Source organism: Lathamus discolor, chromosome 6 (genome assembly GCF_037157495.1).
Source record: "Lathamus discolor isolate bLatDis1 chromosome 6, bLatDis1.hap1, whole genome shotgun sequence".
NCBI lineage: Eukaryota > Metazoa > Chordata > Aves > Psittaciformes > Psittacidae > Lathamus > Lathamus discolor.
Genome location: NC_088889.1, coordinates 24,978,966 through 25,006,553, shown reverse-complemented (window position 1 = coordinate 25,006,553; position 27,588 = coordinate 24,978,966). Strand labels below are relative to the sequence as shown.

The 27,588-nt window shown below is 39.3% G+C and overlaps 2 protein-coding genes across 8 annotated transcripts in view; one reads left to right on the top strand and one right to left on the bottom strand.

Annotated features, from left to right (window-relative positions):
- Nucleotides 1-989: 989 nt before the first annotated feature.
- CINP (cyclin dependent kinase 2 interacting protein) lies at nucleotides 990-6,384 on the bottom strand. 4 transcript variants are annotated; one of them, XM_065685243.1, is made up of 5 exons: nucleotides 6,280-6,384; nucleotides 5,284-5,452; nucleotides 4,538-4,664; nucleotides 2,783-2,912; nucleotides 990-1,312 (listed from the first exon to the last, which is right to left on the bottom strand). In XM_065685243.1, the coding sequence occupies exons 1-5, from the start codon at nucleotides 6,284-6,286 to the stop codon at nucleotides 1,110-1,112; spliced, it is 636 nt and encodes a 211-aa protein (XP_065541315.1). In that variant the 5' UTR covers nucleotides 6,287-6,384; the 3' UTR covers nucleotides 990-1,109. The 4 variants fall into 4 exon arrangements, with proteins under 4 accessions (XP_065541315.1, XP_065541312.1, XP_065541314.1 ...); XM_065685240.1 differs by lacking the exon at nucleotides 6,280-6,384 and adding an exon at nucleotides 5,992-6,075; XM_065685242.1 differs by lacking the exon at nucleotides 6,280-6,384 and adding an exon at nucleotides 6,004-6,028.
- Nucleotides 6,328-27,588, top strand: part of TECPR2 (tectonin beta-propeller repeat containing 2) — a 45,045-nt gene continuing 23,784 nt past the window's right edge. For 2 of the 4 annotated variants that reach the window (XM_065685229.1, XM_065685231.1), the window contains exons 1-12: nucleotides 6,328-6,460; nucleotides 12,986-13,270; nucleotides 13,380-13,508; nucleotides 13,934-14,065; nucleotides 15,015-15,172; nucleotides 16,298-16,610; nucleotides 17,295-17,427; nucleotides 18,696-19,091; nucleotides 19,729-20,723; nucleotides 22,141-22,324; nucleotides 24,242-24,415; nucleotides 26,769-26,949. In XM_065685229.1, coding sequence (XP_065541301.1) covers nucleotides 13,043-13,270; nucleotides 13,380-13,508; nucleotides 13,934-14,065; nucleotides 15,015-15,172; nucleotides 16,298-16,610; nucleotides 17,295-17,427; nucleotides 18,696-19,091; nucleotides 19,729-20,723; nucleotides 22,141-22,324; nucleotides 24,242-24,415; nucleotides 26,769-26,949 — 3,023 coding nt within the window. In that variant the 5' untranslated portion in view covers nucleotides 6,328-6,460; nucleotides 12,986-13,042. The remainder of the gene's footprint in view (nucleotides 6,461-12,985; nucleotides 13,271-13,379; nucleotides 13,509-13,933; nucleotides 14,066-15,014; nucleotides 15,173-16,297; nucleotides 16,611-17,294; nucleotides 17,428-18,695; nucleotides 19,092-19,728; nucleotides 20,724-22,140; nucleotides 22,325-24,241; nucleotides 24,416-26,768; nucleotides 26,950-27,588) is intronic. The other 2 variants (XM_065685230.1, XM_065685228.1) reach the window with 2 other exon arrangements.

The following is a 27,588-nucleotide window of genomic DNA, read 5'->3' as shown; positions in this document are numbered from 1 at the left end:
TGATAATCTGCAATAGCAGCTAACAGTTATTAAAGGCTGGGCAAGTGTAGCAGCTTCTCCATGCTACCCAGGTCTGACATAATGGTACACCACAGTGATTATTACGGCTTTAGGAGCGAAAGCAACTATGAGGAATGAACTCCACCTCAGCATTTAGCTTTCGCATGAACTGTTTCTTCTGAATATACTCTCTACTCCCTTTTCCAAGAAAGCAGCATGAAAAGGAAAAGCAGGAGTTTGAGCTGCTGATTCTTGCCACATAAACTGCTAACCAAAAACCCAGCAGGGCACACCTTTAAACCAAAACCACTTGACATCAGAAGCAATAATCCAAGGAAAAACTCACTAAGCCTCATGACAGTAAGCAAACAACATGGGATAAGGCCATGCCTGAAGCAGATTTTGATTTTATTCAACAAATGCTTTCATATAATTTCTCTACAATGAATTAAAAGAGACAAGATGTTTTCATAGAATGACTATCGAATAGTGAGTTGTACTAAACCTTCCCAGTGTGCTCCTTCAGGCTTGGATCACTCTTCAGGATTGGTGTAACCAACCACTGTATAGAACTTACACTAGCATCTGTGACAGCATTTCTAAACTACATACCATTCACATTCACTATGTGGATCCCTTTTGTATCTGCCTTCTGTGCTTTGCTTTTCTCCATTTATAAGGCAAGTATGAAAGCACACACCCTGTTCAGTCATGCAAATAAAACCCACAAAAGATGAAGTGCTGAATTTCTATGGTGAAAGGGACAATGTAAATATTTTAGACTATCAAGACTTGGAAAATAGTTAATGTTCTTTTCTGTAGGTGTCTGTGCATTGAATTCCCCCCAGACCAGCACATACTGACTACCTCTTTCTGATTATAGAGGACTTAGCCTCCTACCTGTAGCTTTGCTGTTGCACTTAAAATGGATAAAGTGACCAAACCCAGATTGTCCCATGCAGAGAAAGGAGTATCAACTGAGACAAAAATACAAATAAAAATATTTTTAATAAGTTTTACAAAAATTCAGTTTACTTGGTAAGCTTTGCAGTTTGCCATTTCAGCTTCATGTAAGCATCATTACAAGAAGCCATGTAGCACTGGGAATTCTAGCACTGTCTATGTCCTGTTTCTAGCAGCATGGCTTCAAGTAGTAGTTTGCTGCTATTTTCAATGTAAGGCTGGTATAACCATGATGATAAATAGACCATCATCAGATCCTGGTCAGCAGAATGAGCAATTTCTTGTACAATTGTTTGCTTGAGTTGTAGCTCCTTCTTGTACATTTCAGAGAGCTTCAGAGAAACCTCATCTGAATACATTGAAAAAAACCCACATTGACCAGAACATGTCAGAAATTGTCTAGAAGTTACGTAATACTTGTAATACAATGATCATTAAAAACCCCTGCCCTGCATAAACTATTCCCCATATCTAGACATCTCGGTTTTTACAGCATCAATAATGTTTGTATACTAGAATACACAATGCTAAACAGTTCACTCTGCTTTTGGATATATTTTATACACTTGTGATTTTGACATGAAACCCCTCTTAATTCCAGAATAAGCAGTGGTATTGATCATCAGGATCCACTGTAACATTATCAACTACAGCTATTCTTTCAAATAACTGAAATCTGATTTACAAAATTGAGGATGCTATCCTGAAATACAACTTTAGCATTTCAGAGTCACTTCCGATTTTAGCTAATCTAAAGGATGCCCTCACATGCTGTCAGGAACTTTAGCAATGTATGATCACCAGTAAGTGATACCAATAGTGAAAAATAACGGTAAACCAAAACAACAGAGCAAAACTGACGTGTGTAACGTAAAAACTAATGTCATTACTAGTTATGTTAATAATACTGGTAGGGCGGTTAAAATATATCTATATAATAATCTTTGTTTGACTTTCTAAAAAAAATATGCACACAAATTATTTTGCAAGAGAGACTGATCTTAATGTTTCTAACTTAGCCTGAACTGTTACTATTCTTAGGAGGATTTAGTCTTTCATGGAGTAAAGAGCATCACTAAATGATTCAGACACAATGAGTGTTTTGACAGCACTTGTTATTCTTACCCTTTTAAACTGTTAGAAACTAAAACTTGTGGTAGTGAAGTAAGAAGCAGTACTTCACAAAAGTATGACTTTCATTTCACAAAGAAGGCAGTTGGTTTGCATGCAATCAGGCCTCCCTGGAATTCAATTTTAAAACTGCAGTAATACCAGTTGGGAGATGATACCTTCTGCCATCAAGTGAATGCTAAAAGCATTGGTATTTATAGTAGACAGTAAATGAACATTTCTTTACTTGCCTTGACTGACACTGAGATCAGAGGTATTATTCTTTGGCTGCCTAAGAATTAGCTGACGTATAACTTGTTCTTTACACTCAAGGATTTAATTTCAGTGTCAAGTAACAAGTCAAACAAGTTAAGCCTAATACTTAAAACTATCAAGTTGCAAATACATCTCTACCTACAAAAGCTGTGGCTCTTGCAGCTTGGACACTGTAAGATGCTGATCAGCTTAGATTTTATGCTATAATTGTTACATGTCAGACAATGCTTGGCAATTCATATAAGCAGTCACCAGCAGTAACCCTAAGCCAGTGGTGCATTCATGTGTTTGTTGATTAGTCAATTCTAAAGGAGACAGATACACTTGCTCTCTAAGGCAAGACATCACAATAAAAGAGTTTATTTTTCAGGCCTCAATTACAAGACATCAATGACACAATGCAATTAGCTAAGATAATCAGTATTTTACTTACAGAAGTATGGTGTGGGCCATGTATGAAAGAAGGGTGCTGTGCAATTTCCAGCTCTATGGTGGAATGCTTCCAAGTCACAGATTGCTTTAGCAGTTGAGGTAAGTTTTTCCATTTTCAGTTGTATTTTTGTCTGAAAATGATGAACATTTAATGAGTATCTCAGGAACATCAAACTACTATAATCTTAAACCAACCTAGTTGATTCCTTGATTCTATTTAAAAAAAAACATGATTTCTGACGAGTATTTAGTCTTAACAATTCTAACTCACTCTTTTTTTTTTTTAACTTCAGACAGGAATCAAAGCTGGAATTTATATAAAAATTTAGTATGAGATACCCAAAAATTCTGAACACTGTAGATACGACTTAGTGATTCTGATTTTGCAACATTCTTTTGTTTCCCCCATGTAGAAATGTATTAAAATCCTCTTTCATTTTTCACTTCTCTCTGGGTTTTTCCTATAGCAATTTAGCATTGGGGTAAAACATCAGACTGCCTATGAACAAGCATGGCACAAGCCCTATGAATACTTGCTTTCTTACTTTACCATGTCAAGATGACTTAAATTTGATTTCAAAAAGTCAGCAGCAGGTCAGTAAAGCAGCTTAAGCTCCTACTGACAATAGACCTAAGCTGATTTAACAGCTTGCTTCATAAAACAGGTCATTCCATCCACTTCATTCATGTTCATATGACTGTGCATTACTGATGGGGACTAATTTTTACAACAAAATGGAGCTTGCAGGTGACATCTTTAAGTCAAGAAGCTAAAATACAGATACTTCTATAAACTTGTAAGCTGGTACAAACTCATAAGGAATGAAAAATAAAATATGTCTGTAGTAGCTATGTTTAGTATCCAATCTAACACTGCCTGCTTAGACTCCTTTTACTCAGGAGTAATAAAAAGCTGCATAAACACACTTGGTAAGACACACCTCAAAGAAAGGAAAAAAAAAAAAAAAAAAGAAAAACAACAAAACCCCTCACCCGGATTACTGTTACTTTTTCCTACAGAACAAAACTGGAGGAAAATCTAGATGCTTTCCTGCTTATTCTAAATACCAAATTGATATCCTGTCTACATAAAAAAATAGACCTATCATCTTTTTAACGGGCCTCCAGCAGAAGGCTGTAAAACTTACTTTTAATAAGAATTTTAAATTACAGTATCAGGTTAGGAAAAAAAAATATCTTTTTGTTTCCTATCAAACTGGCAGGTGACATCAATTTCTAGCAGTATCCAGAAAAAAAGGTTAAGTAATAATTATCTTTGTCTACTCTCCAGAGAAGGAATTCTGCACAGAAAGCACAGGTAGGCAGACTAAAAATATAACAGCATTATGTCTGATCAAAGATAGCTGCAAGGCAGCTTTACCTGCTGGCAGGTAAAGCACTGCTTTATGCTTTGTTTAGTTCTAAACAGAGGGAAAATTCAGGATGAGAAAACAGAAAATGGGTGCAGTTTCAGAATGAATTTTTTTTACATACCTTGTTCTCAGAGGATCGCTTCATAAAGGGAGAAGGAGAATTATAAGCAAAAGGCAGATGGAAAAACAACTTTCAAATTTACCAAGCAAGCAAATAAATGGTGCACACTACACTGATAATCATTTAGGTTTGAAGCCAAAGAACTATGAATAAATATCCTGATTTTCTCTTTACCACAAATACTTGAGGACATTTCCTTATGTCACATTTGAACACACTTGGAACTGATTCATATTGACCAAGACTGAAAAATCAGCACTACCATATGCTTTAAGGTCTCAAGTAATTCTTCACAGCAATTGTCCAGTTCCTCATTATATTTTGGAGCTGGCTTTTCAGATCCTGTGGCATTGTTATCACATGCTATCTCCATTTTGTGGTCTTGAAATCTAAAGTAGAAACATAAGGCAGAGTAAACAACTGCAACATGGGTTTACCCAAGCTGTGAGATTGAAAATCCATGTGGTCTGGTCCTACAGAATCTCTCCTACAGGCTACGTATTTTTGGGTGATGTTTTTATTAATTTTTTTAATCATCGTGGTTAACTTTTCTGTCCATATAAACCACCAATTCTTTCTTAAAATCTGCTGAATTTCTGATTTCAATGAAATTTATTAATACTGGCCTCAGTGTAAATATGCAAAAGTAAGGGAACTCACATGGGCTGATATCTATAGCGTTAGATTCTCATTTTGTACATTATAAAAATATTTGAAATGTCTTTTATGCTTAACTAGTTAATTAGAAACACAGTTAATTTCTTGCAAATATCATTACTTTATGAGGTTATTTTAATCCTCTTGAGACTTCTATTATTTGGATGTAAATGGTTTATATAACTAAAAGGTCCTGCTGCTGAGTCTGATCTAAGAGCTAGCTTATCCACCCTGACATATACTTTTTCCCACCTTCAAAAAGAACTTTCTAGTGATTAAAACTTTCTAGTGATTCATTTCTCAATAAAGGCAATCCTTATGCTCTTTACTTGCATGTATTAGCACACTTACTGTTCACTAATCTTCATGTTGGCTATTTTGTTTGCTGTAGTAAATCCATTATCATTCAGTCTCTCCCATTTCATCATTAAATTATGCCAGTCGGCTGCATTATCTTTAATTTTTCTTGCACTAACAGGTAAAACAGGTCTTCTTGGAGTACCATCACCAGGACTTTTCGCTGCATGAGAAAATAAAGAAATTCAAGCCATTCAGAGCATACAGAAACAAATCAGCATGCTACCTGGCAACTGTTTGAGTGATTTCCTTACTTTATGGCTGAATATTCATTAAAGCAAAAGGGAATTTACATGAGCTGCCTTCAGTCGTGAAATCTAAATCCTCATCTATAAGCTGAATTACTACTTACAAGAATCATGTTGCTGAAAAAACGCAAGCATGTTCTGCGATGCAACGTTGTAACATGCCCAGCAGTGGCTTTGCAGTAACCAGCCAGTCTAGCAGTCTTCTGCCTACATAAGACAGCCAGATGATAACCACGGTGTATGGCAGCAATGGGAACTGCTGGACAGTACCCCATTTACACAGGAGCCCCAGCTTGAGGCAGGGCTGCGAGCAGCCCCTTCTGCCTGGCTCCACCGCCACGCCTCAATTCCTGCCCGGCAAGCACGAAGGGGCCGCAAGCCCAGCTCGAAGCTCAGCAGTAACAGTAACGCCACCGCTCCACCCGCACACTTGCTGGTTTTAGCCTTTATTCACAGCGACGCTTACAGAGCGGCATAAAGACGAAGCCCACGCACCACGACGAGGCACGGCTGTCGCTCGCCAGAGGGAAACTGAGAGGTGCTGGGCACCTTTCAGGCCCGCACTCACGTTAAAGTAACGCGCCGGCGGGCGAGCAGGCACAGCAGACACCGGCCCCGGGAGCACCAAGCCCTGACCTCCGGCTACTCCCCGCTGCCGCAGGCCCAGCCCCGCGCCCCTCGCTCCCACCTCGCGGTCAGCTAGTCCCGGAGGCTGACCCGTACCGGAGCGGGCAGCACTCACCCGCCATGGCGGCGCTCTGCAGCCCGCGGAAATGCGCTCACGTCCGGCCCCGCCCAGGCCCGGCCCCGCTGCGCGGCGGAGGCAGCCGGGCCGCTGCAGCTGCCGTAGGGCTTGGGCGACGCGGCTTTTCGCTCCATCTTTCCGCCGGCAGCAGCTACAGTCGCTCCGCGCTCCTAAGGAGGTGAGCGGAGCCGCATCATTCGCGGGGATGGGGGAAAGCCGCCTGAGGGTCTGCCCTGGCTCTCGCTCCCCTCCCTGGGCGCTGTAAGCGGGGCCTGTCGGGGCCGCCTGTTGCAGCTGGGCTGAGCGGGTGAGCCCGGCGCGGGGATGGGGAGCGGGCCAGCTCTCCCGCCCGCCTCTTGGAGGCTCGTCCTCGGGTAGGGCTGGCGCGAGGGTGCGCGGTGGCATCTGGGGAGGGCGGTGGGGGCCGAGGTACGCACCCGCGGAGCGGCTGGAGGAGCTTTGCCACTCCGTCGACCCCCGGGCCGGCTGGAGCCCTGGGTCAGGGTGGTAAATCCGGCATAAGCTGAGGTAAATCCAGCGGGAGAACGAGGCGGCATTGCTGGCAGCCCGTCCGGGAGTCCGCGGCTGTATTTGTACCTGCCAGGAGCTGCAACCCCTAGAGTGTTGGAAAGCAGCGTACTGGGAAGGAATGGTTGGAAACGTCTGCCAGAATATAGTAATGCATTTAAGGAAGATTTCGTAGAGAAACTAGGTGTCCCAAGACCGTCAGTGAGTAAAGCTTGGTTTCCACTGCCCCCATTTGGCATACCTGCATGTGCAGTGACCCCAGGTGCCTCTTTTTCTGAACTTCCCATCTGTTATCCAGGTTTGTTTTGGGGGGTTTTTTTGTTCTCCCCCAGTAAACCCTTCTGAACCAGAAATGCACCACTTATGAACTGCGTGAAGCAGTGTTGGATGGAGCTGTTGGAGTAAGTCCAGAGGAGGCCATGAGGATGATGGGGTGGCTGGAGCACCTCCTGTATGAAGACAGGCTGAGAAAGTTGGGGCTGTTCAGCCTGGAGAAGAGAAGGCTGCGTGGAGACCTCATAGCAGCCTTCCAGTACCTGAAGGGGGCCTACTGGAGAGAGACTTTTCATCAGGGACAGCAGGACAAGGAGCAGTGGGTTTAAACTTAAACATGGGAAGTTCAGGTTAGAGTTAAGGAAGAAGTTCTTTAATGTGAGAGTAGTGAGGCCCCGGCAGAGGTTGCCCAAAGAGGTGGTAAATGCCCCATCCCTGGCAGCGTTCAAGGCCAGGCTGGATGGGGCTTTGAGCAACCTGGTCTACTGGAAGGTGTCCCTGTCCATGGCAGGGGGTTGGAACTGAATAATCTTAAGGTGCTTTCCAACCCAAACCGTTCTATGATTCTATGTGTGTGTTGCACAGTAGGTAATTGCCACCTGTGCGCTGGCTGCTCCTCTGCCCACAACCGGGAAGCATGAGGGCAGAAGCCCCTTCAGCAGGTATGAATTTGTGTTCTCCCTGCTGCTTGGCAGCTCTCTGGAGATGTGGCAGCTGGGTGACCTGCTCTTAGGGTAAAAAGGTGAGGAGTATTAGAAAATAAAACCACTTTTCTTCTTAGCTGGCAAGGTCGAGTTGAGCTCAAAGACTGTTAGGTTTAACCCTGGTCATATATATATGATTTTGTCTATACTGCAAGGAGCTTAAATCTAAGTCTTTATGCCAAAGAATAAAAAAACCAAACAGAGCTGTTGTCTCTTTTGCACAGACAGGACACTTGGGCTCAGAGAAATGCAGTGACAGCTTTAGCTTGCTGCAGTCGATCTGGCATACCCTGGCACCGAACCTTTAACCATTGCCTATCTGTTTAACCACAGAATTCTCTCTCACTTTCGTTGCCTCTGTTAGGCAGCCCTGAGCCTCATTCCTGTTTCTGATGCTAGAGAAAATTAAAGTTTCCTTTTCAAAACATGGCCTTGAATGCAATAGCTGAAAGCTTGTTGTGAACTCTTTGAGTTGAGAAGGACTTTCTGCCTGGTGATTGGTTTTGATGTGCAACATAAGGTATTTTTCTCTGCTTTATCTCTGTTGCAGGATAGCTGCTTAGCACAAGCTGATTTGCCCTGTATGTCTGTTATGTACTTCAAAGTAACTGTGGCTGGCACTGGGTGAACATGTGCATCCAATTCTGGAATCTGGCTGAGAAAATAGATTATATCGACTGTTTGCCTTTGATTAATGAAGCAGGAAAACCAGATAACAAATAGAATCATAGAATCATAGAATAGTTAGGGTTAGAAAGGACCTCAAGATCATCTAGTTCCAACCCCCTGCCATGGACAGGGACACCTCACACTAAACCATCCCACACAAGGCTTCATCCAACCTGGCCTTGAACACCGCCAGAGATGGAGCATTCACAACCTCCCTGGGCAACCGATTCCAGTGTCTCACCACCCTAACAGGAAAGAATTTCCTCCTTATATCCAATTTAAACTTCCCCTGTTTAAGTTTTAACCCGTTACCCCTTGTCCTGTCACTACAGTCCCTGATGAAGAGTCCCTCCCCAACATCCTTATAGGCCCCCTTCAGGTACTGGAAGGCTGCTATGAGGTCCCCACGCAGCCTTCTCTTCTCCAGGCTGAACAGCCCCAACTTTCTCAGCCTGTCTTCATACGGGAGGTGCTCCAGTCCCCTGATCATCCTCGTGGCCCTCCTCTGGACTTGTTCCAGCAGTTCCATGTCCTTTTTATGTTGAGGACACCAGAACTGCACACAGTACTCCAGGTGAGGTCTCACAAGAGCAGAGTAGAGGGGCAGGATCACCTCCTTTGACCTGTTGGTCACGCTCCTTTTGATGCAGCCCAGGATATGGTTGGCTTTCTGGGCTGCAAGCGCACACTGAAGCCGGCTCATGTTCATTTTCTCATCGACCAACACCCCCAAGTCCTTCTCTGCAGGGCTGCTCTGAATCTCTTCTTTGCCCAACCTGTAGCTGTGCCTGGGATTGCTCCGACCCAGGTGTAGGACCTTGCACTTGTCATGGTTGAACTTCGTAAGGTTGGCATCAGCCCACCTCACAAGTGTGTCAAGGTCCCTCTGGATGGCATCCCTTCCCTCCAGCATAATCTGTAAATAAAGAGACTGCATGTGATACACAACAGTGATTAGGGGCACGTTGAAGACTTTTGGCTCAAAAGCAGAGAATTGTGATGTTTGTGCAGGGTTTTTGGATATAATAGACCCCATTGCAGTTCTCTATTCCTTTTTTTTTTTTTTTTGGCTTAGATAAAATTGCTTAATTAGCAGTATTTTTAGTAAAATCCTTATTTGAGCTTTCAGTTAGATGTTTTCACACCAGCAGTGCAAGTGTATTGTAAGTCTCTAAATTGCTCAAGATGAAAGTGATTTGTGTATGGTGGTAAGAAATTACAGTTTATTAATACAGTTTTTTGATTGTATGGAGAGACCAGAACTTGCTTTCATTTTTTTATAACTTTCAACTTTGCCATCAGAGAATACTGAAATCATCTGTTGTATACAGATTTTGAGAAGAGTGGGAGCCGTAACCTGGCAGCAGGTTTTCATTGGGCTTTTTGTTTGTTTGTTTTTTAACTTAACTTAGTATATGACAAGAAATAATTCCTCCCATTTTTTTTGAGGAGGGGGAACCCTTAAAGACTGTGCTCCTCCCTTTTTTTTCCCTTCTATTTTTAAATAAAGTGTAAACTTACAAAACATACATCAGGTTGCAGATAGGGTTGTTTGTTGTAGAGGAAAAAGTAATAATCTTTTTCTGGATAATACAGATTTCCATAATTCCATCGTTTGTAATGAATTCCTATGTTTTTAACAGTATAGTTGAGCTGGACGGGTAGGTGATGGAAACTTACAAGAGAGAATGAATTTTGAAAACTTGCAGGGTCCTTTGGCAACTGTGGAGTATGAGATGGTTCCAGCTAAAAGAACAGCTTCGAATGATGACAGATGTGAATTGTAGGAGTGACAAAGGGGGCTTAAAAACCAAAATATGTGAAATTCATGAGGCAGTAGCTGGGGAGTGGCAGAAGCTGAGATGAGACAAAGGAAGATTTGTACAGTGAGACTCAGGACAAAGGCTGGGGTTTATTTTATTAGAAAAACAAAAGAAAAAAAAACAAAAAGGCAACTAGTAAAAATTACTAAACTGGCAAAGCAGCATGTGTGGAACAGCAAACAACAGACTTTAGCAGTGGGTTCTCTTTTAATTTAGTTGACTGTAGACAGAAAGTAGTAAATGCTGAAGGGAAGGGCAGAAGACCCAAAATATAGGAGGAAATAGGTGGTGTGTGAAAATATTGTAAGTAATGATGCACTGAGGTTTTTTGGTAACTTAATGTGCTGGTTTTGGCTGGGGTAGAGTTAATTTTCTTCACAGTAGTGCTGGAAACAATGTTGTCAACACAGAGATGTTTTCCTTATTGCTGAACATTGCTTATACAGAGTCGAGGCCTTTTCTGCTCCTCACCACATCAGCAAGTGGCTGGGTGTGCATAAGGAGTTGGGAGGGGACACAGCCAGGACAGCTGACCAAAGGCATATTCCATACCATATGTTATGCTCAGCATATAAAGTCAGGGAAAGAAGGAAGGAAGGGGGGATGTTCAGAGTTACTTGTCTTCCCCCGTAACTGTTACACGTGATGGAGCCCTGCTTTCCTGGGGATGATGACCACCTGCCAGCTGATGGGAAGTGATGAATAAATTCTTTGGTTTGCTTTGCTTGCGTGCACAGCTTTTGCTTTACCTATAAAACTGTCTCTCTATTTCAGCCCACAAGTTTCCCTGCTTTTTCTTTGCCAGTTCTCTTCCCCATCCTGCTGGGGTGAAGGGGGTGTGAGCAAGAGGTGCTTAGCTGCTGGCTGGAGTTAAGCCACAACACTTAGTAAACAGCTCTGAAAGGAACTCCTCATTCAAAAATAGCTGGGACACATTAATCAGCTAATCCTTGTATAGGTGTCGTGACAGGTAGTAAACACTGGAGGAGAGTGGAATTAATTTCTAAGATCTAGCAAGGAGTAAAATTTATCACAATTAAGAACATGTAATAAGAGCTGCTATCTCATTTACTGGCACTTTTTGTAACACAAAGTACAACGCCAGTAACCAATTCCTGCAGTCTTGTCTAACATGGGTTTGAATGGGTAATGTCATGCAAGTAATCCCTTTGGACTTAGTGGAATTGTATGTTGACAGCAAGTTACAGGGCCCAAAGCCAGTATGCTGAATCCTGTTGCACAATAACTGGAATAGTTTGAAAATTGAGACATCAGAGCTTCTCACAGTAGTGGAGATATAAAACTAGAGCAGCTATATATATATTTTTTTTTCTAATTGAGTTGATTTATACCGTAAACAATATGTAAAGCTGCCAAACAAATACCGTATTCCATCCTTAGAGAAATAAAAATGAGGCACAATAGGACATACCACACAAATTGCAGTAGAAATACTTTACAGAATAGATTTGAGCATTTAGAAGTGTTTCTGTTGTCAGCTGGATTATTTCTGGTTTTCATTTCTCCAAGGAAGTTATAACTGCTGAAACTTCAGGAAGTCATCAATGCTACGGGCTTAAACAATCATAGAGAACTTTTGTGTTTGCAGAAATCCAGAATTCTTGTCTCGGAAAACTGCAGGTATTTTTGGCATATCCTAAACCATTCTGTTAATCGGACTTGCTCCTGGCAAAATTCAAGAAGTAAAGGTTTCTTTCCTTTGCTGTGTTCCAAAGTCATCCATGAGGAGAGTAGCTACTGCTGCAAAATGTTCTTGTCAAGGTTTTGAACCCATTATGTGAAAAATTACTGTGTTTAATTAATTTTTTTTATGTTTTTACATATATCATAGTAATATCAGCTTTTTTCTGAAGATCCCAGTACATTATTACTATGATGAGCTCTCACTACATTTTTTTCTTGAAGGCAAACATAATCTTTGTTTCTGTTACACTTAGATTCTGGTATCTAAGAATATTTACAGTGTCACTCATTAGTATAAAGTTATTTGCTTAACCATAAATGGAAACGTGAGCATATGGTGCTTTTTTCTGTTTGCTTGGAATCTCTGTAAATTCAGTTGCCACACGGGTATTACCTGTGTCTGTCAAACTGGGATTTCTTTCATCTTTGCATTGCCCCTCTCTTCCCACACTATTCTTATCTTTTGGTTGTTACTTGATTATGTAGCAGATGTAGCTCTAACTGAATTGTTCCTCAACCGTGGGGTGCATGGCATTAAAGAGTTGAACATAAACACTAGTTTGACACTTTGATCTTTCAGCATTGTCTTATTTTCCATGCTGTACGCACTGGGAGGAGTGAGGGTAAAGTTTGCAGATAGACTAAAAAATGGATTGCTTGGTGTTAGAGCCCTTTCGGTTCTTTCAGTAACCAAATGAGAAGAAATGCTGCATTTGAAGTCAGCTTTGATGAGCTCACAGCTGCAAGAAAGAGTGATTATCCCAGATTTAGGGTTATCATACATCCTTGGATACTGGCTGAACCAAAGAAATAAGCTTATTCTTAAAGAAAAGATTCTTCCAAGAATAACTTACATTCACCAGAAAAGTTTAACTTGCTTTTTTCTTTATACAGAACAGAACCTGATAATTTCTGCATCCCTACTTGCTAAATGTTGGGTTTCTGTTAAGATTTACTCTTTCCAAAAAAGCTAATGATATGTCTTTTGCTTTTCTCTTTCAGATTTCCTTATGTGGTCAAGTAGATGTGTTTATTTCAGCCTTAAAATTGCTACTGCCAATGCTTGCTATGGCATCTGTGGCTTCACCAGTTATATTTAAGGAGTTTTGTCCCTTATATTATCTTCTCAATGCCATTCCTACAAAGATCCAAAAAGGCTTTCGCTCTATTGTGGTATACCTCACAGCACTTGATACCAATGGAGACTACATTGCTGTGGGGAGCAGCATTGGAATGCTTTATCTCTACTGCAGACAATTAAATCAGATGAAAAAATACAACTTTGAGGTAAATATTAACTTTTTTGTCTCTTCTAGTGAAGCTGAGTTTCTCAGAATTGAGCTGCTGTTTGTGTGTCATTAACTTTGTGAGTTTTATGTATGGTTTGTTTCAACAGGGGAAGTGTGAATCTATTACTTTTGTAAAGCTGTTGAGTTGTTTTGATGATCTGGTTGCTGTTGGTACAGCTTCAGGTCGGGTTGCAGTTTTTCAGCTCGTGTCTTCATTACCTGGAAGAAACAAACAGGTAAATCTTTGTATTTCGCTAAACTTCTCTGAGGTTTGGTGTGGTGAATCTTAGTTGAGTGTTACTGTGATTTTATTTTTTTTTTTTTTGTAATAGTGAAAACCAGGGAATTTTTGCCTGATCTGTGAATATGCTTTAGGCTACATATGTTAAGCTTATAAAAGCAATAATCTTAAAGCATGCTTTTCATTGCAAAAGATATATTTAATCAAAAATGCTTTTGAGAAATTCCTTATTTATAGTAACTGGCTGAGCTATTCAGTGGTGGTGGCCTTTTTATAGTTTAGTTTTTTGTGCTAAATAAAAACTAGAATGACCTGCACTTTTGTATTTGTTCTCCAGTTTATAAGAGTCACTGAGAAAGGGCTTTATATCTCCATTTCCTCTTCCTTTCATTCTTATATTACTTTTGTATTGTTTCACAGCTTCGGAGATTTGATGTTGCTGGTATTCACAAAAGTAGCATTACAGCGTTAGCTTGGAGTCCCAATGGAATGAAATTATTCTCTGGGGATGACAAAGGGAAGATTGTCTACTCTGCTCTAGACCTAGACCAGGTGAGCGTTTATTATAGAGACCTCAGTTTCCATTCACAATTTTCTGAAAGGATGCTTGCGTGTTTAAATGTTTAGCAATTAGTTAATTCCTTAGTATCATGTATTTAGTTGAACAGTATATTGGTATGTGTACTCTTGGCCAGTTGTGCATGCACCCAAGCAGACAACTGTTGGATATCCTTCAAAACTGCCTTACATTTTTAAGAAACAAAATATAAACCCAGAAGTGGTGATCCTTCTCACTTCATCACATTTCTGCCTGAAATGTCTATCATATCTTCCTTCAGCCAGTACTTTATCCTTTGTTAGGAAAGGGTACTTTTGAACGGTGTAATGTTGCTGGTTTACTATACTGAATCTTTCAGAATCTGTTAGTAATTTTTTTCAGTAATTGTTCAGCATCTCAGTTTAGAGTGTAGAATGAGAGTAATATTTGGGTTCTACTGGGTGACTGTAACATTACCAGTAAATGTAACTTTTTTACTGTCTTGTTAATACAGGCCTGGGATGTCAACAAAATAAGTATTAACTTGAGTTTCTATGTGGGAGAAAAGGTTAAAGAGCAGCCATTCTGATTTACCTATGATTTTCCCTTACTTGATTTGACAGAAAGGTTTAACATCTCCAGATGTAGTGATTGAGTCAGCATTGTATGAACTGGCAGTGGAGAACAAGGAGAAAAATGTGTCCTGGAGTTTCTGTTGATTTTAACTGAAATGTGTTAGCTAGTATTCCAAGAGAAATTGAATTGTGTAGTGTGCCACTGTGGTACATACAGTCTAACTTCCCTCCTCTAACTCCACATTCTTTGAGTGAAATTTGTGCAACAGTATGTTTGTTTGTTTATTTGTTTTCTCTTTCTTTGGTTTATTAATTTCTTCACAGTGTTAGTTATTACCTTATATTTTTAGAAAGGTTGACTCTTGTTAATTGCACATGTCTTTAAAAGGGTATTTGCAACTCCAGCCTTGTATTGGAAGAGCCTTCTTCAATTGTCCAGTTGGATTACAACCAGAAAGTGCTGCTTGTGTCTACTTTACAACGAACTCTACTTTTTTACACAGAAGAGAAATCTGTCAAGCAAGTTGGAACACAGCCCAGAAAAAAGTAACCCTCATAAAATCTTGATGCAGGCACATCTATTAATTCTAGATTTTCAGAGTGAATTACAGAGTGATCTAAGCAGAGAAATTAATACCACACAGCAGTCCGCTCATAAAAAGTTCCAGTAGCTATGTGTGCTCAGACATGAATGACAGTTTACAAATATGTCAAAGTCATATTTTCAGGCCACTATTATGCAGAAATATTTAATATGTTTTCTCAGTGTTTAGACAAATCACTGCCAGACTTCCTCTGCAGTTTAGTGTCCCTCTTGGTTTACTGTCACTTGGTGTGAGCAAGCATTGTAATCGGGTCCCTCTAATGGATGATATAATGTCTGATGCAAAGCCAAGTCAGTATCCGAAGTTTTCTTATACTCACTGAAGTGACTTCAAAGGGAAAATGTATAGCAAGCACTTAAAATTGACTTGAAGGCTAGGAACTTCCTGTATGACTTTCTGGCATCTTCTGTTGGGTAATCTTTCTTGGATATGAAGGAAGAGGGAACACAGTCTTAGAACAGCATGACTGTATCTAGAAGTAAAGGCAAATGACTCTTGAAAGAAGATTTATAATGTATCTTTCATACAGGATGTGAATAGTAAGAGGAATGCCAAGGACCATCTTGTGTACAAGGGCTTTTCTTGGGTGATAGTAATAGTAGTTTTATGCATCAAAGATGAAGATTTTAACAGCTGAGGTCTTTCCTCAAGTGCTTCTTGCAAGTCGACGTAGTTAGTTTCTTAACAGTAGTTTATAGTGTTTTGCTTGGTTTTTATTAGTTCTGGGAGAAGGATGACTGCATAGTAGGATCTTTGAGATGGGCAAAGTACTGTTAAGGCTATAAAGATGATAGGAGGAGTCATTTAACTTACCTAATAAATGTAGTGTCTGACATCTAGAAGAAAGGGAAAACTTGTTACTTGGTAACACTGTTCTTGTCTTACTGTAACCAAATTTGTACTTCAGACATTTGACTGAATACTTCAAAGTTATTTCTGTTAATTTGCAGTTGTAAATTTGTGCCTTTTTTCTTTCTTTTTCTTTTTTTTTTTTTTTTTTTTGTGTGTAATTGTTTCTAAGTTGAGTATATAGCCTTCAAAATAATTTTTTTCTTTTGCATTTTAGCACTGGCAAATTTGGAGCATGTTTTATACCTGGTCTGTGTAAACAGAGTGACCTGACGCTATTTGCTGCCAGACCTGGGCTTCGTCTCTGGAAGTCTGATGTTCACGGAACTGTTCAGGCCACATTCTTACTGAAAGATGTATTTGCTGGAGGAATAAAAACTTTTGAACTGTATCCTCGTTTGGAACCACCCGACAGAGGAAGTTACAGCTCCCCAGAGAAACACCTTGGGCTTGTTTCGTGCTTTTTCCGAGAAGGATGGGTGCTGACCTGGAATGAATACAGCATCTACTTACTAGACACTGTGAACCAGGTAGATTAATCTTGTGGCTGTGTGTTTTTTCCTGGTTTTGTTCATGCTATGCTATGAAACTCTCTTTGTGTTATCCATTACACTTTGATGGTGTATTATGTATAAAAATTAAGTATATTTGAAGCTTTCAGTCCAGGTGTTAACATCACAATCAATTCTGATACATAGCAAAACATATATAAAAAATTCAGTAATGCAAAAAGCATTTTAGGTCTATAAAATGTGCCTGGAACTATTTATTTTTCCCTTCTATTACTGTTGGCATCTGCAAAAAAAAACAAGTGTTACATTTTATTTGGTATAGGATGAGCTGTTCACTGTTTTTTCTTAAAAGAGTATATGAAAGTGAGTAAGAGCTAGTATCTTTTTGTCTAAAGCTGCGTTTGTACTGTGGCTCTTTTTTCTGCCCCCAAAATTACATATTAAGTTGTTATATTGTTGCTGCTAGTTTGGACAGAGAAAATTAATAGAGCTATGGAATTAAAATTAGTATAAAAAGGAGCTACATAATGATTAAAGGGTGCTTTCCTGTTTTGTTTTGTTTTTTTTTTTCCTATTTTATTTTTATAAGATAAAGTCTTTATTCTCTAACAATACATGTTGATTAAATTCCAGTGAATGCTTTTGTTAAGAGTATGTAAATTTGATGCCAATTATTTCTTTCTGTGTTGATTCTTTTTATAGGCTTTGATTGGTGGCTTGGAAGGATATGGTGATATTGTGTCTGTGTCCTGTACCAACAATGAGATTTTTTTCTTAAAGGGAGATAGAGACATAATACGAATTTCAAGTAGACCTGAAGGAGTATCATCAATAGGTTTGTATAGATCAGCAAACTTTAATATGTACCTCATGGAACATGGTGCCTATTGTACTTTTAAATATAAAACCCCAAACCAACCAAACAAAAAAATCCAACCCTACCCAAAACAAAACAAACCACCCACAAAAAATGTTCAGCTTATTACAAAAACCTATCAGGTTCTGTGGAGTTATTTGCCTGTTTCTGCAGGTTTTATTTAGAGATGTGATTTATCTAATCATCTGAGCTTCTGGTTGCAGTGAGAATAGGAGCACTAAGAAATTAATTGTTGTTCCTTTTCTTTGGGAGTGGATCAGCACCATCCAGGTATGTCTAATCTGTGTGCTTGAGAACTTATTCTAAACCATAATGCAAAGCAATCTGTATTCTTGATTAGGGTTATCTCTTTACTGATCAATCTCAATTGTCTGGGTTGGAGATACCTGAATATGTTGATTCTGCGCCACCTACATTCCAGAGGAAATCTTAACCTTCCCAGCAGTGAAAAAAGAACTGGCAGAACCCCCAAAGAACACTCACTAAAATTGCAAAAATGATTTGAGAGTTTATTTTCTTTTTTGTTGCCATCCAAGTTCAGCATCTGTGTTTCTAGATCTCTCTAAAGGGGATTAATAATACTTTCTTAATGATGGTGCTTTCTGCTTTCTTGGTCATAAAGATTGTAAGCACCGTTATCCAGCGTATTACTCTCACTGAAGACTGCTTATGTGTTTAAAATACTCCATCACAGCTTTGTATTAGCAAAATGCTAGCAAATATGCTGTGAAGTCTCACTGAATGCTACAGAGCTTAACTTTCTTATCATTGCAAATGCTGATAGCTTTAGTCACTTAAGCAGTTCTTTGCTTCCAAACTTCTAGGTGGTGTTTATTATTTTAATCCTAACTTCAAAGTAGAGTTTGAAAGGAGCCATCTTGATTTACATTATATTCTACTTACCACAGTAGTTTAGCTGGTAAATTTTCCTTGATTTTTTTCAAGATACCGAGTGTTTGAATTAAGAAGTTAAAGATACAAGGTGGCACTTCAGTGTGTGATACAGTTGGGTCTTCTAAGCTAAAGATCTTTATCATTCTTCATACGTAAACATAAATTCAGAATTTACGAATTGAAGTTTGATACAGGCTTTGGGGTACTTCTTTTACTAAAATAATTTCATATAGGTTTACTTATATGAATATACACTCTGTGTGTGCATATATGTATTTGAAATGTTGTGAACTTGGAATATTTTTCCATTGCATAAATCTTCTTATCACTAGGTGCGTCTGTATCATCTAGCCCTTTAGTGGAAACAGATAAAAAAATGATTACTTCCCCTTCAGTTACTGGTGATAAAAATGACTCTGATTCCTTAGTGAAAGATGAGCTGGAAGCTCCAACGCTACTGGAAAAAAGTTTTGATAGAGTGGGAGATGTGAGCAATGAAACAAGAAAAAGGGGCTGCTCTGTAGTAAGTGAATCAAGAAGCAGGAGCAGTTCAATAAATTCTGTGGACAGTGGCTCTAGCTTTATGGTATGTGCAGACCAATTTTCAGAAGCTCAGAGAGAAGGTCAGCTTTCTTCACAACGGTTCAGCACAATCAGTTCTGAAGATTTCGATCAAGAACTCATTGTAAAGCCAATTAAAGTGAAAAAGAAGAAAAAGAAGAAACAAGGTAGGTCTAGCAGAACTTTCCCTGCCACTGCTCATTATTAGAACGTGTTGCTTTTTATGTTTCACACAAAGGAGTGTGTGTGTTTGCCATGCTTTGTTTGTATTGTATTGTCATGCTCTTGAGATACTTGAGTGGTCATGGTGTGCCATTTATGTTTAAGATAAAAGCCTGTTTTGAAAGTGATAAATTGATTAATTTCTTTTACATCTATTTGTTTAATTTTTTTAACTTTGTTCTTTATTTAAACACGCTTAAGGTTCTAATGTATGGGTTAATGGTAATATACAGTGGACTCCGTTTCCAGTTTTATGTTGGAATTCTATAGAATCTGTTCTAAATCATCCTGTTTACAATATCTGACAATGTCTTTGCCATGCCTTTTGTTTTGTTAAAATTGTGAGTACTTGATGGTTTTAATTGTTTACTGTGTTGGTGTTACAACTTTAAAATGTTTTGCTAGTAAGACTATTTTGGCTTTATATGTAATATTTAGTGTTGAAGTTAAAAAAAGTCTGTCAAAAGTTAGACTTAACTCCATTCTTCCGCCAACTACAAAAATATTATTTTCTTACTTTACATCAAAATTTAATAGATTTTATGAATATTATTTCTCCCTCGTTTTGTTTTATGAGAACAGAAAGTGGGACCAGGAAAAGCCACAGCTCTCTGGAAGGAACACCAATTTACGAGCGTCAGCTGTCTGGTGATAGTCCGCATTCTTTGAATGCAGACTCCTTTTCCATCACTTCCAGCCTAATGAGTGGCAGCACTGATCGTTTGAGTACTGGATCTCCAGATCAGGAAAGCATGTGTAGCGTAGAGTCCCATACCATCTTGCAAGAAGATAATGGTTCGGAAACTTTCAGTGTCCTACAGTCTCCTGAGTCTGCAACTGTACTAATTAATGAAGAAAATGGAGATACGGTTGATGTACAGAAACTTCCAAACAGTGACAGTGGCATGGGTACTTCAACTGGTATAGATACTTTGACATCTGATTCTCCTCTAATCCTCACAGAAGACTTGACAAGCAGTGTTGATGGTGAATGTAACAGTACCATGGTTTCTGTGAGCAACGAATGCTGCCTTGGAAAGCTGAACCAAGAGGAGGAGCAGGATTTTTCTACATTGTGTAAAATAGATGAAAATCTAGATAAAATAAAGCTGGAGGATACCGAAAAATCCTTTGAAGAGCCAGACCTCACAGACCAAATGCTTTTGGAATGTGACAGTGCACTTGGTGTTCAGACATCACTGACACCAAAGGAAAGTGATGAAACTAGTAGGGAAGACCAACAACAACTCTCTCTAATACACAGCGCTCTGTCAGATCCTTCTGTGCTCCACTTTGACATGTGTAACCATGTTTATTCCGATAACACTTCCATTTCTGGGTGGAATTTTGAAGGTGCAATCAAAGCTAAATCTAGTACTAGCACTGCTAAATGGGTAAGAGACACTCATGACAGTAAGACTGAGAAATCTGCCTCTAGTGATGAAGAGGATATTTATGGGCACGGATTACCGTATTCATCCTCAGAGACCAGCATGCCTGAAGTTGGTGCTGGGCCTGGTTCCCAGGATGTGGCCAAGAAAAGCCCAGATGAAATGGCGCTGTTAAAATCTGATCAGGTATATGTCTTCTATTTAGTTAAAATACATAATTACAGCATTTTGAAAGAAACATTCATGTAATTGCAATCCTTTACTACTTCAGGAAAGCAATTTTTTTCTTACCTGATTTGAGTGAACAAGTAAAGCATAAAGCCAAACAGCAATACATACTGTAACTCTTACAAAACGTGCTGTATCTGACTTTAGAAAGGTTGATGTGTGCTTACAATGTGAAGAAGCTGCACTGTCTGTATTATTCCCAGCTCAACAAAAATGCTGTCATAAACCCATCCATCAAAGAGTGAACAGTAAAACCAAGTCAGAGTCTGCTCCTTGTTTGGATCTCCAGTAGCCCAAACTCTGCGTGATGCTGTTCCCATTTTCAACTGAATTCATGGGGAATTAATGCTCATTATTTCACATGGCTGGCCCTGGTTAAGGATTGTTTTACTTGCAAATACTCAGAATAAGGATTAGGCTTTCTTTGTGCCCTAGATAGCAGTTAGTACTATTTAAAATTTTATTTTAAATTTCTTTTACATTAATTTTAAATGCCTTTTTCTGTTATCCGTCTTTCCTTCATTGTTATTTTGCGGATGAGCATTTCCAGAAATAGTAATTCACATATGAGCTATAGAAAAGAAGTACTAAAATTAATTATAAAATCTGCAAAATTGCCCAAACCACTAGGAGTTTTAGCAGAAGTCTTATGAAGGAAATACAGTTTTTCTAGGTTGGAGGTTGTGTTTCTTTTAAAATCTGTAACAGCCTTGTATTGAGATCAACCAAATACTTGTTGGTAAAGGTTGAGTTGTAAGATGATGGTGTCCGATCTAATAACAACTGCATCCTGAAGTGTTAGAAGACTTCTTAGTTTCAGGTTATGATATTCTTAGTCTCTGGAATGTTTAGGAAAGCTGCACAGATGCTTGCATTATAGGTCATGTATGCACTGCTTACATGACCTCATGCAAGCTATCAAAATTTAAGCTGGCAGTCTGTAAATCAAATTTCTGCAATATGTGGCTCATTTACCATATGGAGGATATCAGAGTTGGATATTTAGCTGTCTGCACTCTGGCTATCTTGTTACCTTTGCTCATCACTGGGCTACAAGACAGACTGTACATTTTTATGTATTCTTTTTGCATCTGGTATTTAAGTATATGCTCTTTCATAAGAGAAGTTTTTCCACTTTTTGAAGGTAGATGACAGTGTGGAGGTTGGGGTTTTATTGCTAAAACTTTTGTTCTGGCAGTCTTATTTCACAGTGCACGCTATCTTAGAGAACACTGACAGATGACCTATTCATTGATGAAGGTACTTACGAACCTTAAGTTTAGCACTTCTTAAATCAAAATATGGGAGCTGCTGTGCTTATGTAGCCATTTTCTTGTGCAGTTTTGAGACACCTGACACTGTTCTGACTCTACAGTTTGCAGAGAGCTGGATGGGGTACTCTGGCCCTGGTTATGGCATCCTGAGCTTGGTTGTCTCAGAAAAATACATTTGGTGCCTGGACTACAGAGGCAGCCTGTACTGCAGCGCACTGCCCGCCGCGGGGCTGCGGTGGCAGAAATTCGAGGAGGGGGTACAGCAAGTGGCAGTTTCCCCTTCAGGTTGGTTGGCTTCCTCTTCTCTGTGACCCATAAATACAAAACTTGCACATGCTTGTGCATTTCTGTTTCTTTCTTATCTTTTTATAAATAATAGATATTATTTAATTAGGTGAAACTGGTTATTTTTCTGAGATTACTGATACGGTTCAGTGCATGCATAATTTCCACATGGGCAGTTTATTATTGTCTTAGTACAGTATTTCCAAAACCTGTGTTGTATGAGGCTTACTTCATATAGAAGTAGTGCTGTGGGGTTTTTTTTGGGTTTTTGTTGTTGTTTGTTGTTTTGAAGTCATACTGGGTGATATGACTGCATCTTCACTACTTCTGTATACCATAGTGCTATGTTCTGTTTTTAAGTGGCTGTCTTTCTAGCAGGTTGCATTTTGGGAAGTTTTCAACATTTGTGTACCTGATTAAGATGAACTTCAAAAGTAGCAGTTCAGTGGTAGGCAGAGGTGAACAAAGATGTCTTTGCCTATACAAACCTTGGGTTTTGCTACAGAGCTGCTTATCATTCCCAAATTTAAAATTCTTGTAAATGTAGGATTGGTTTTGTGCATGCGTTTGTTTGTTGATTTTCTTGATTAATTTTTTAATACTAAAGAAAGAAACTTAATTTTTGGTGCATTTGCATATGAGCTTGTTCTAGATGGTTGGGAATGAGGCTTATGTTGGATTAAAATTAAATGGGTTTTGGTTATAAACTTGCATCATTTTTGGCCTTCCAGATTGTTCCAGGACTAGTGGGAAAATACAAGTTTCTCAGACATTTTCCTTACTTAGCCTCCTGCCTTGCCACTACTTTTCTTCCCCTGTCATCTCTAAAAGCATGTGTCAGTATTCCCTTCTCTCTGTAGGGGAAGATTTGCTGTCTCTTTTGAGAAGAAAGATGTTCTATTTGAGCTTTATATGGTCAAAAAAATTTAAGAGTAGCTGTACTAGATGAGATCATACTTTCATCCAGCTCAGTATCTTGTCTTTAACAGTGGTAAAAAACAGATACCTGCAGAAAAGTAAAAGTAATGGTCTAACATCTATGACATTTGGCCTTGGTAGTTTCAGATTGAAATTACTGGCAGTTGAGAGATCACTGGCAAAAGGTTGTTTCTCTCTTTTTTTTATCCCTCATTTTGAGGTACTCACCCATTTTTTAATTGAAACCATGGCAATTTCTAGCATCCATGTTTTATTTTGGGTGTATTAACTCAAGAACATGTTAACCACAAACACTAAAATGTGATCAGATGTTACTCTGTGGAATTATCTGAAGGAAGTTCATATGACAACGTGCTGCTCAGGTACGAACTGGCATGGATACCAGTCAGCAGTTAAGTTTGTAATTCCATTTGGTTTTCTTTTTCTGAGCTATCCTTGCTAATTCATGTGAGGGAAAATATTCTCAGGGTGGATTTATACAGTCACATCTCTTAGTTTTCTCTGCTTGTGATGTGCTACATAACAAGAAGGTAATACCCCTCCCACTTCAGTGTGAGACAGTAATGATTTACTACTAGTATTTGTAAAAGGTGAAAGTACTACAATTAACCCCTGTACCTTTATCTGCTGAGGGTGTACCAAACTAGTACAGAAGCAAAATATAGTAGGCTTATTTGGCCCTTGTATGGAACTTGTTTTGTTAGTTTTCAGTGTTAGTTTTAAGGAGAAGTGACTTGCATTTAAACATTTAAAAAGTCACACATGCTCTAATGGTAAATGTTCCTAGAAAAGTTGGCCACTGTTCTGGTCTTGCTTTAGAAAAAAAACTCTGAAACTGTATTTTTAGCTCTTGCCTTTTTTTGTTTAATGCTACTAGTTTGTCTTTCCCCTGGTTAGTTTAGGTGGAGGTAGAACAAGTGGCTGTCTGTTACAGTAATTGCCAAGTGATACTATGTTCTCTCTTAACTCCTCCTACAGGGGCTCTTCTCTGGAAGATTGAGCAGAAGACTAACAAAGCATTTGCTTGTGGTAAAGTAACTATAAAAGGAAAACGCCATTGGTATGAGGCCCTACCACAAGCTGTGTTTGTAGCTTTAAGTGATGACACTGCCTGGATTATCAGAACAAATGGAGATCTGTATCTGCAAACAGGTACTTGAAGTAACTGCAGGCTCTTTGAATTTTTGTGAGCTAAGATTAATAGAATTCAAGTCTTCAAGTCTATGGAATGGTCACAACTTGTTTTAATCTTTTATCCACAGCCATGACACAGAGAAACTTTTTTATCTTGAGAAATGGGTGAAAACAGTTGTGAGATTCTGTGTAATTAGGAGACTGGAAAAGCCAGTTCATGGCCACTCTGGGTTATTTTTGTGCTGTGTAGAGTACATAAAATATAAAGAATTTATGACATGGAAAAGTCTTATGATTTAACCGCAGCTGGCAACCCCAGCTCTCTTACTCGCTCTCCCATTGGTGGGGTGGGGAGGAGAATCAGAAAAAGGTAAAACCCATGGGTTGAGATACGAACAGTTTAATAACTGAAATAAAGTAAAATATAACAATAATACCTGTAATGAAAAAGGAGGTAACAAAAAGAGAGGGGGAGGAATAACACCCAAGAAAGATTAGTGATGCACAATACAATTCCTCACCACCTGCTGACCAGTGCCCACCCTGTCCCTGAGCAGCAGTCAGTGTCTCCCAGCCCTCCTCCCCCCCACATTTCTGTACTGACTGTGCTCTTCAGAAGAAATTCAGTTGAGGGGGGCAAAGTGAGGGAAAGTAGAGACTGTATGTTTTGAAAAGGACAGATCTATCGGAGGTAACAGTTACCACTTCATAATAGAAGGAAGGTATGCTGAGACAGAAGATCATGAAGTGCTTTGAAAGTATAGACGAATTATATGTATTTTATGTGACAGAGAAAGCAAAGCCAGTGGAGGAATGGAATGGGCTGTGGAGCAGCAATCTTTACAGCTGCCTTCTCGTGGGATGTGAATGGGGCAAGAATTGAAAAAAGGTATACTACAGTGGCAACTTTGAACTCACAGCCTTAGTTTTATCTGCTTCAGTGACTAGAAGAGGATGCAAAGAAGGTGTTATGCAAACAATAATCAGGCTAAATACAAGAAGCTAGGATGGAGAAATGAGCTCCAGGTTTTAGAGTTAAGGAAGAAGAGTACCAAGGACTCTTGGGCATGCAGGCTTTGCAGAGAGCTCTGTTGGTAAGGAAAAATTACAAATAATATGGTAAAGGAATTACTGGAGAAGTAAGAGGAGGACTGGCCAAGAGGGAAAGATTAAGACACACTAAAGCAGGACATTTCAGAGTGGCTATCAAAATTCTTACTTATTTTCCATTTAATTCTAGTACTCTCCTAATGTCTCTTGTAGATTTAATTGCTGTAGCACATTCTTCTTGAATAAGAAAACTATTTAAATGGACAGCATCCTTTCAAAGATACTCTTATTTTAATTGAGTATAATACTTACAGAGAAATCAAGAGACCTGCCCAAGGTCATGTGCATAGTGACAACAAGCATGGATAGTGATAAAGAGTGAACATTTGATGCCAGTCACACTGGGCTCTGTGGAGACTTGAATTGTATTTTTCTTGCCTGTGAGAGATTGGTGTGATTACGTCTGGTTACATTCTGCTCTTCAAAGGGTACTAAAATTGTCTTTGATGCCAAAAATAAATTCTCAGTTTATCTTTCTTGTTAATGTGGTACAACCAGTGCTGGTTGTTTCTCTAGGATCTTCTTGTTCCCTCCACTGTCCTGTCTAACTTCCATAACAGAAGTGTGTGCTCAGAGGTTAGGAAATGAGAATTCTTCTTGTTATTTTGGAGTGTCAAATAGATGAGTCTGTTCATACTTGCTTTGGCAGCACGAGAAGATTAAGCAAAGGCTATATGTCTCTTGAGGTGTTTCACATGCAGCTGTATAAATCAAGCTGCAGTATAATTGTGAAGATCTGTCTCTCTAGATTATATGTATAAATGTGTGCAACCTACCTGTGAATCTGCCAGAACCTGTCTCCTTTCAGTACTGCACACTGTCATTGCATGCTCTTTTGTAATTGCTCTGCTGCCACTATTCAGATCAGGTTGCCTCTATCGCTAGCATGTTCTGGGTAAAAGTTCTTCCATTACTGCCTTTTCCTTTGATGTTTCTGTCAAGGCTAATATAGGTTTTATAAATGGAGATTCTTGATACTGACACTAGGGGGAGAAAAGGAACAAAAATGACAGGACTTGTATGCTCTGCAGGATGTTGAGGGACAGTGTTATAATTCTTAAAATATAAATTCAGCTATATTAGAGGAAGTGATTAATAGTTTATAGAAAGAACAGTCAATCATGGAGATAGTGATCAAATGAAAAAATTTAGCATGTCAGGGATATTCCTTCTCCTTATTTTCTTTGGTTGGGTAGCTTTCTCTCTTTTAGTTGCAAAAAAGCCAAAATTTGTAAAGCAGTCCTCATTTTTTAATTTCTAGGCCTGAGTGTGGATCGTCCTTGTGCCCGAGCAGTAAAGGTTGACTGCCCTTGTCCACTGTCGCAGGTTACATCCAGAAATAATGTTGTGTGGGCACTGAGTGAGCAGCGGGCCCTGCTGTACCGGGAGGGAGTGCGCAGCTTTTGTCCTGAAGGGGAACAATGGAAGAGTGATATTGTCAGGTAATGACACTATGGTGGGACAGCATCATAAGCAGGATGACACAAAAATTGTTTTCAATCCTGGAACTCCTTGATGTTTGAAAAAGTGGAACCTGAACTCATATGTACACATACCATGTGTGTGTTGATGACTGACTGCTATATAATGAAAGATGGTCTAGCTCCTACCTCCGTGCCATGGGCAGGGCCCCCATCCAACCTGACCTTGAACACTTCCAGAGATGGGAATGTCTATCAGTATGACTTTTTTTATTAAATACTGCTTCTGTAGTCTGTGCCATAATGGCTTTAATGAGCTCTTCAGATATGTGAGTGAATTTTTTCTGAGATTAAATCTCACCATTTTCTTGGTCATCCACACAGCTCAATAGGCACTTCCTAATCACAGATTTATATAAACATTCTGGGCAATCGGTATTAGCTTTGTACTTCAACCTATACTCGCAGTAGTTAGTTGATGATAAAGTTGAAAGCACTGAGTCTTTACTGCTGGCTTTGGGAACCTAGAATACAGTCTCTCTTATAGCATCAGCCTGAAACAAATACAAGAATAAATTCCAGTTCTTGCTGTCATATGATTTTATCTTCTACCAGTATTCTGTTGCGAAGCTTTAACTTGTAGAACCTCCCAGCCTGATA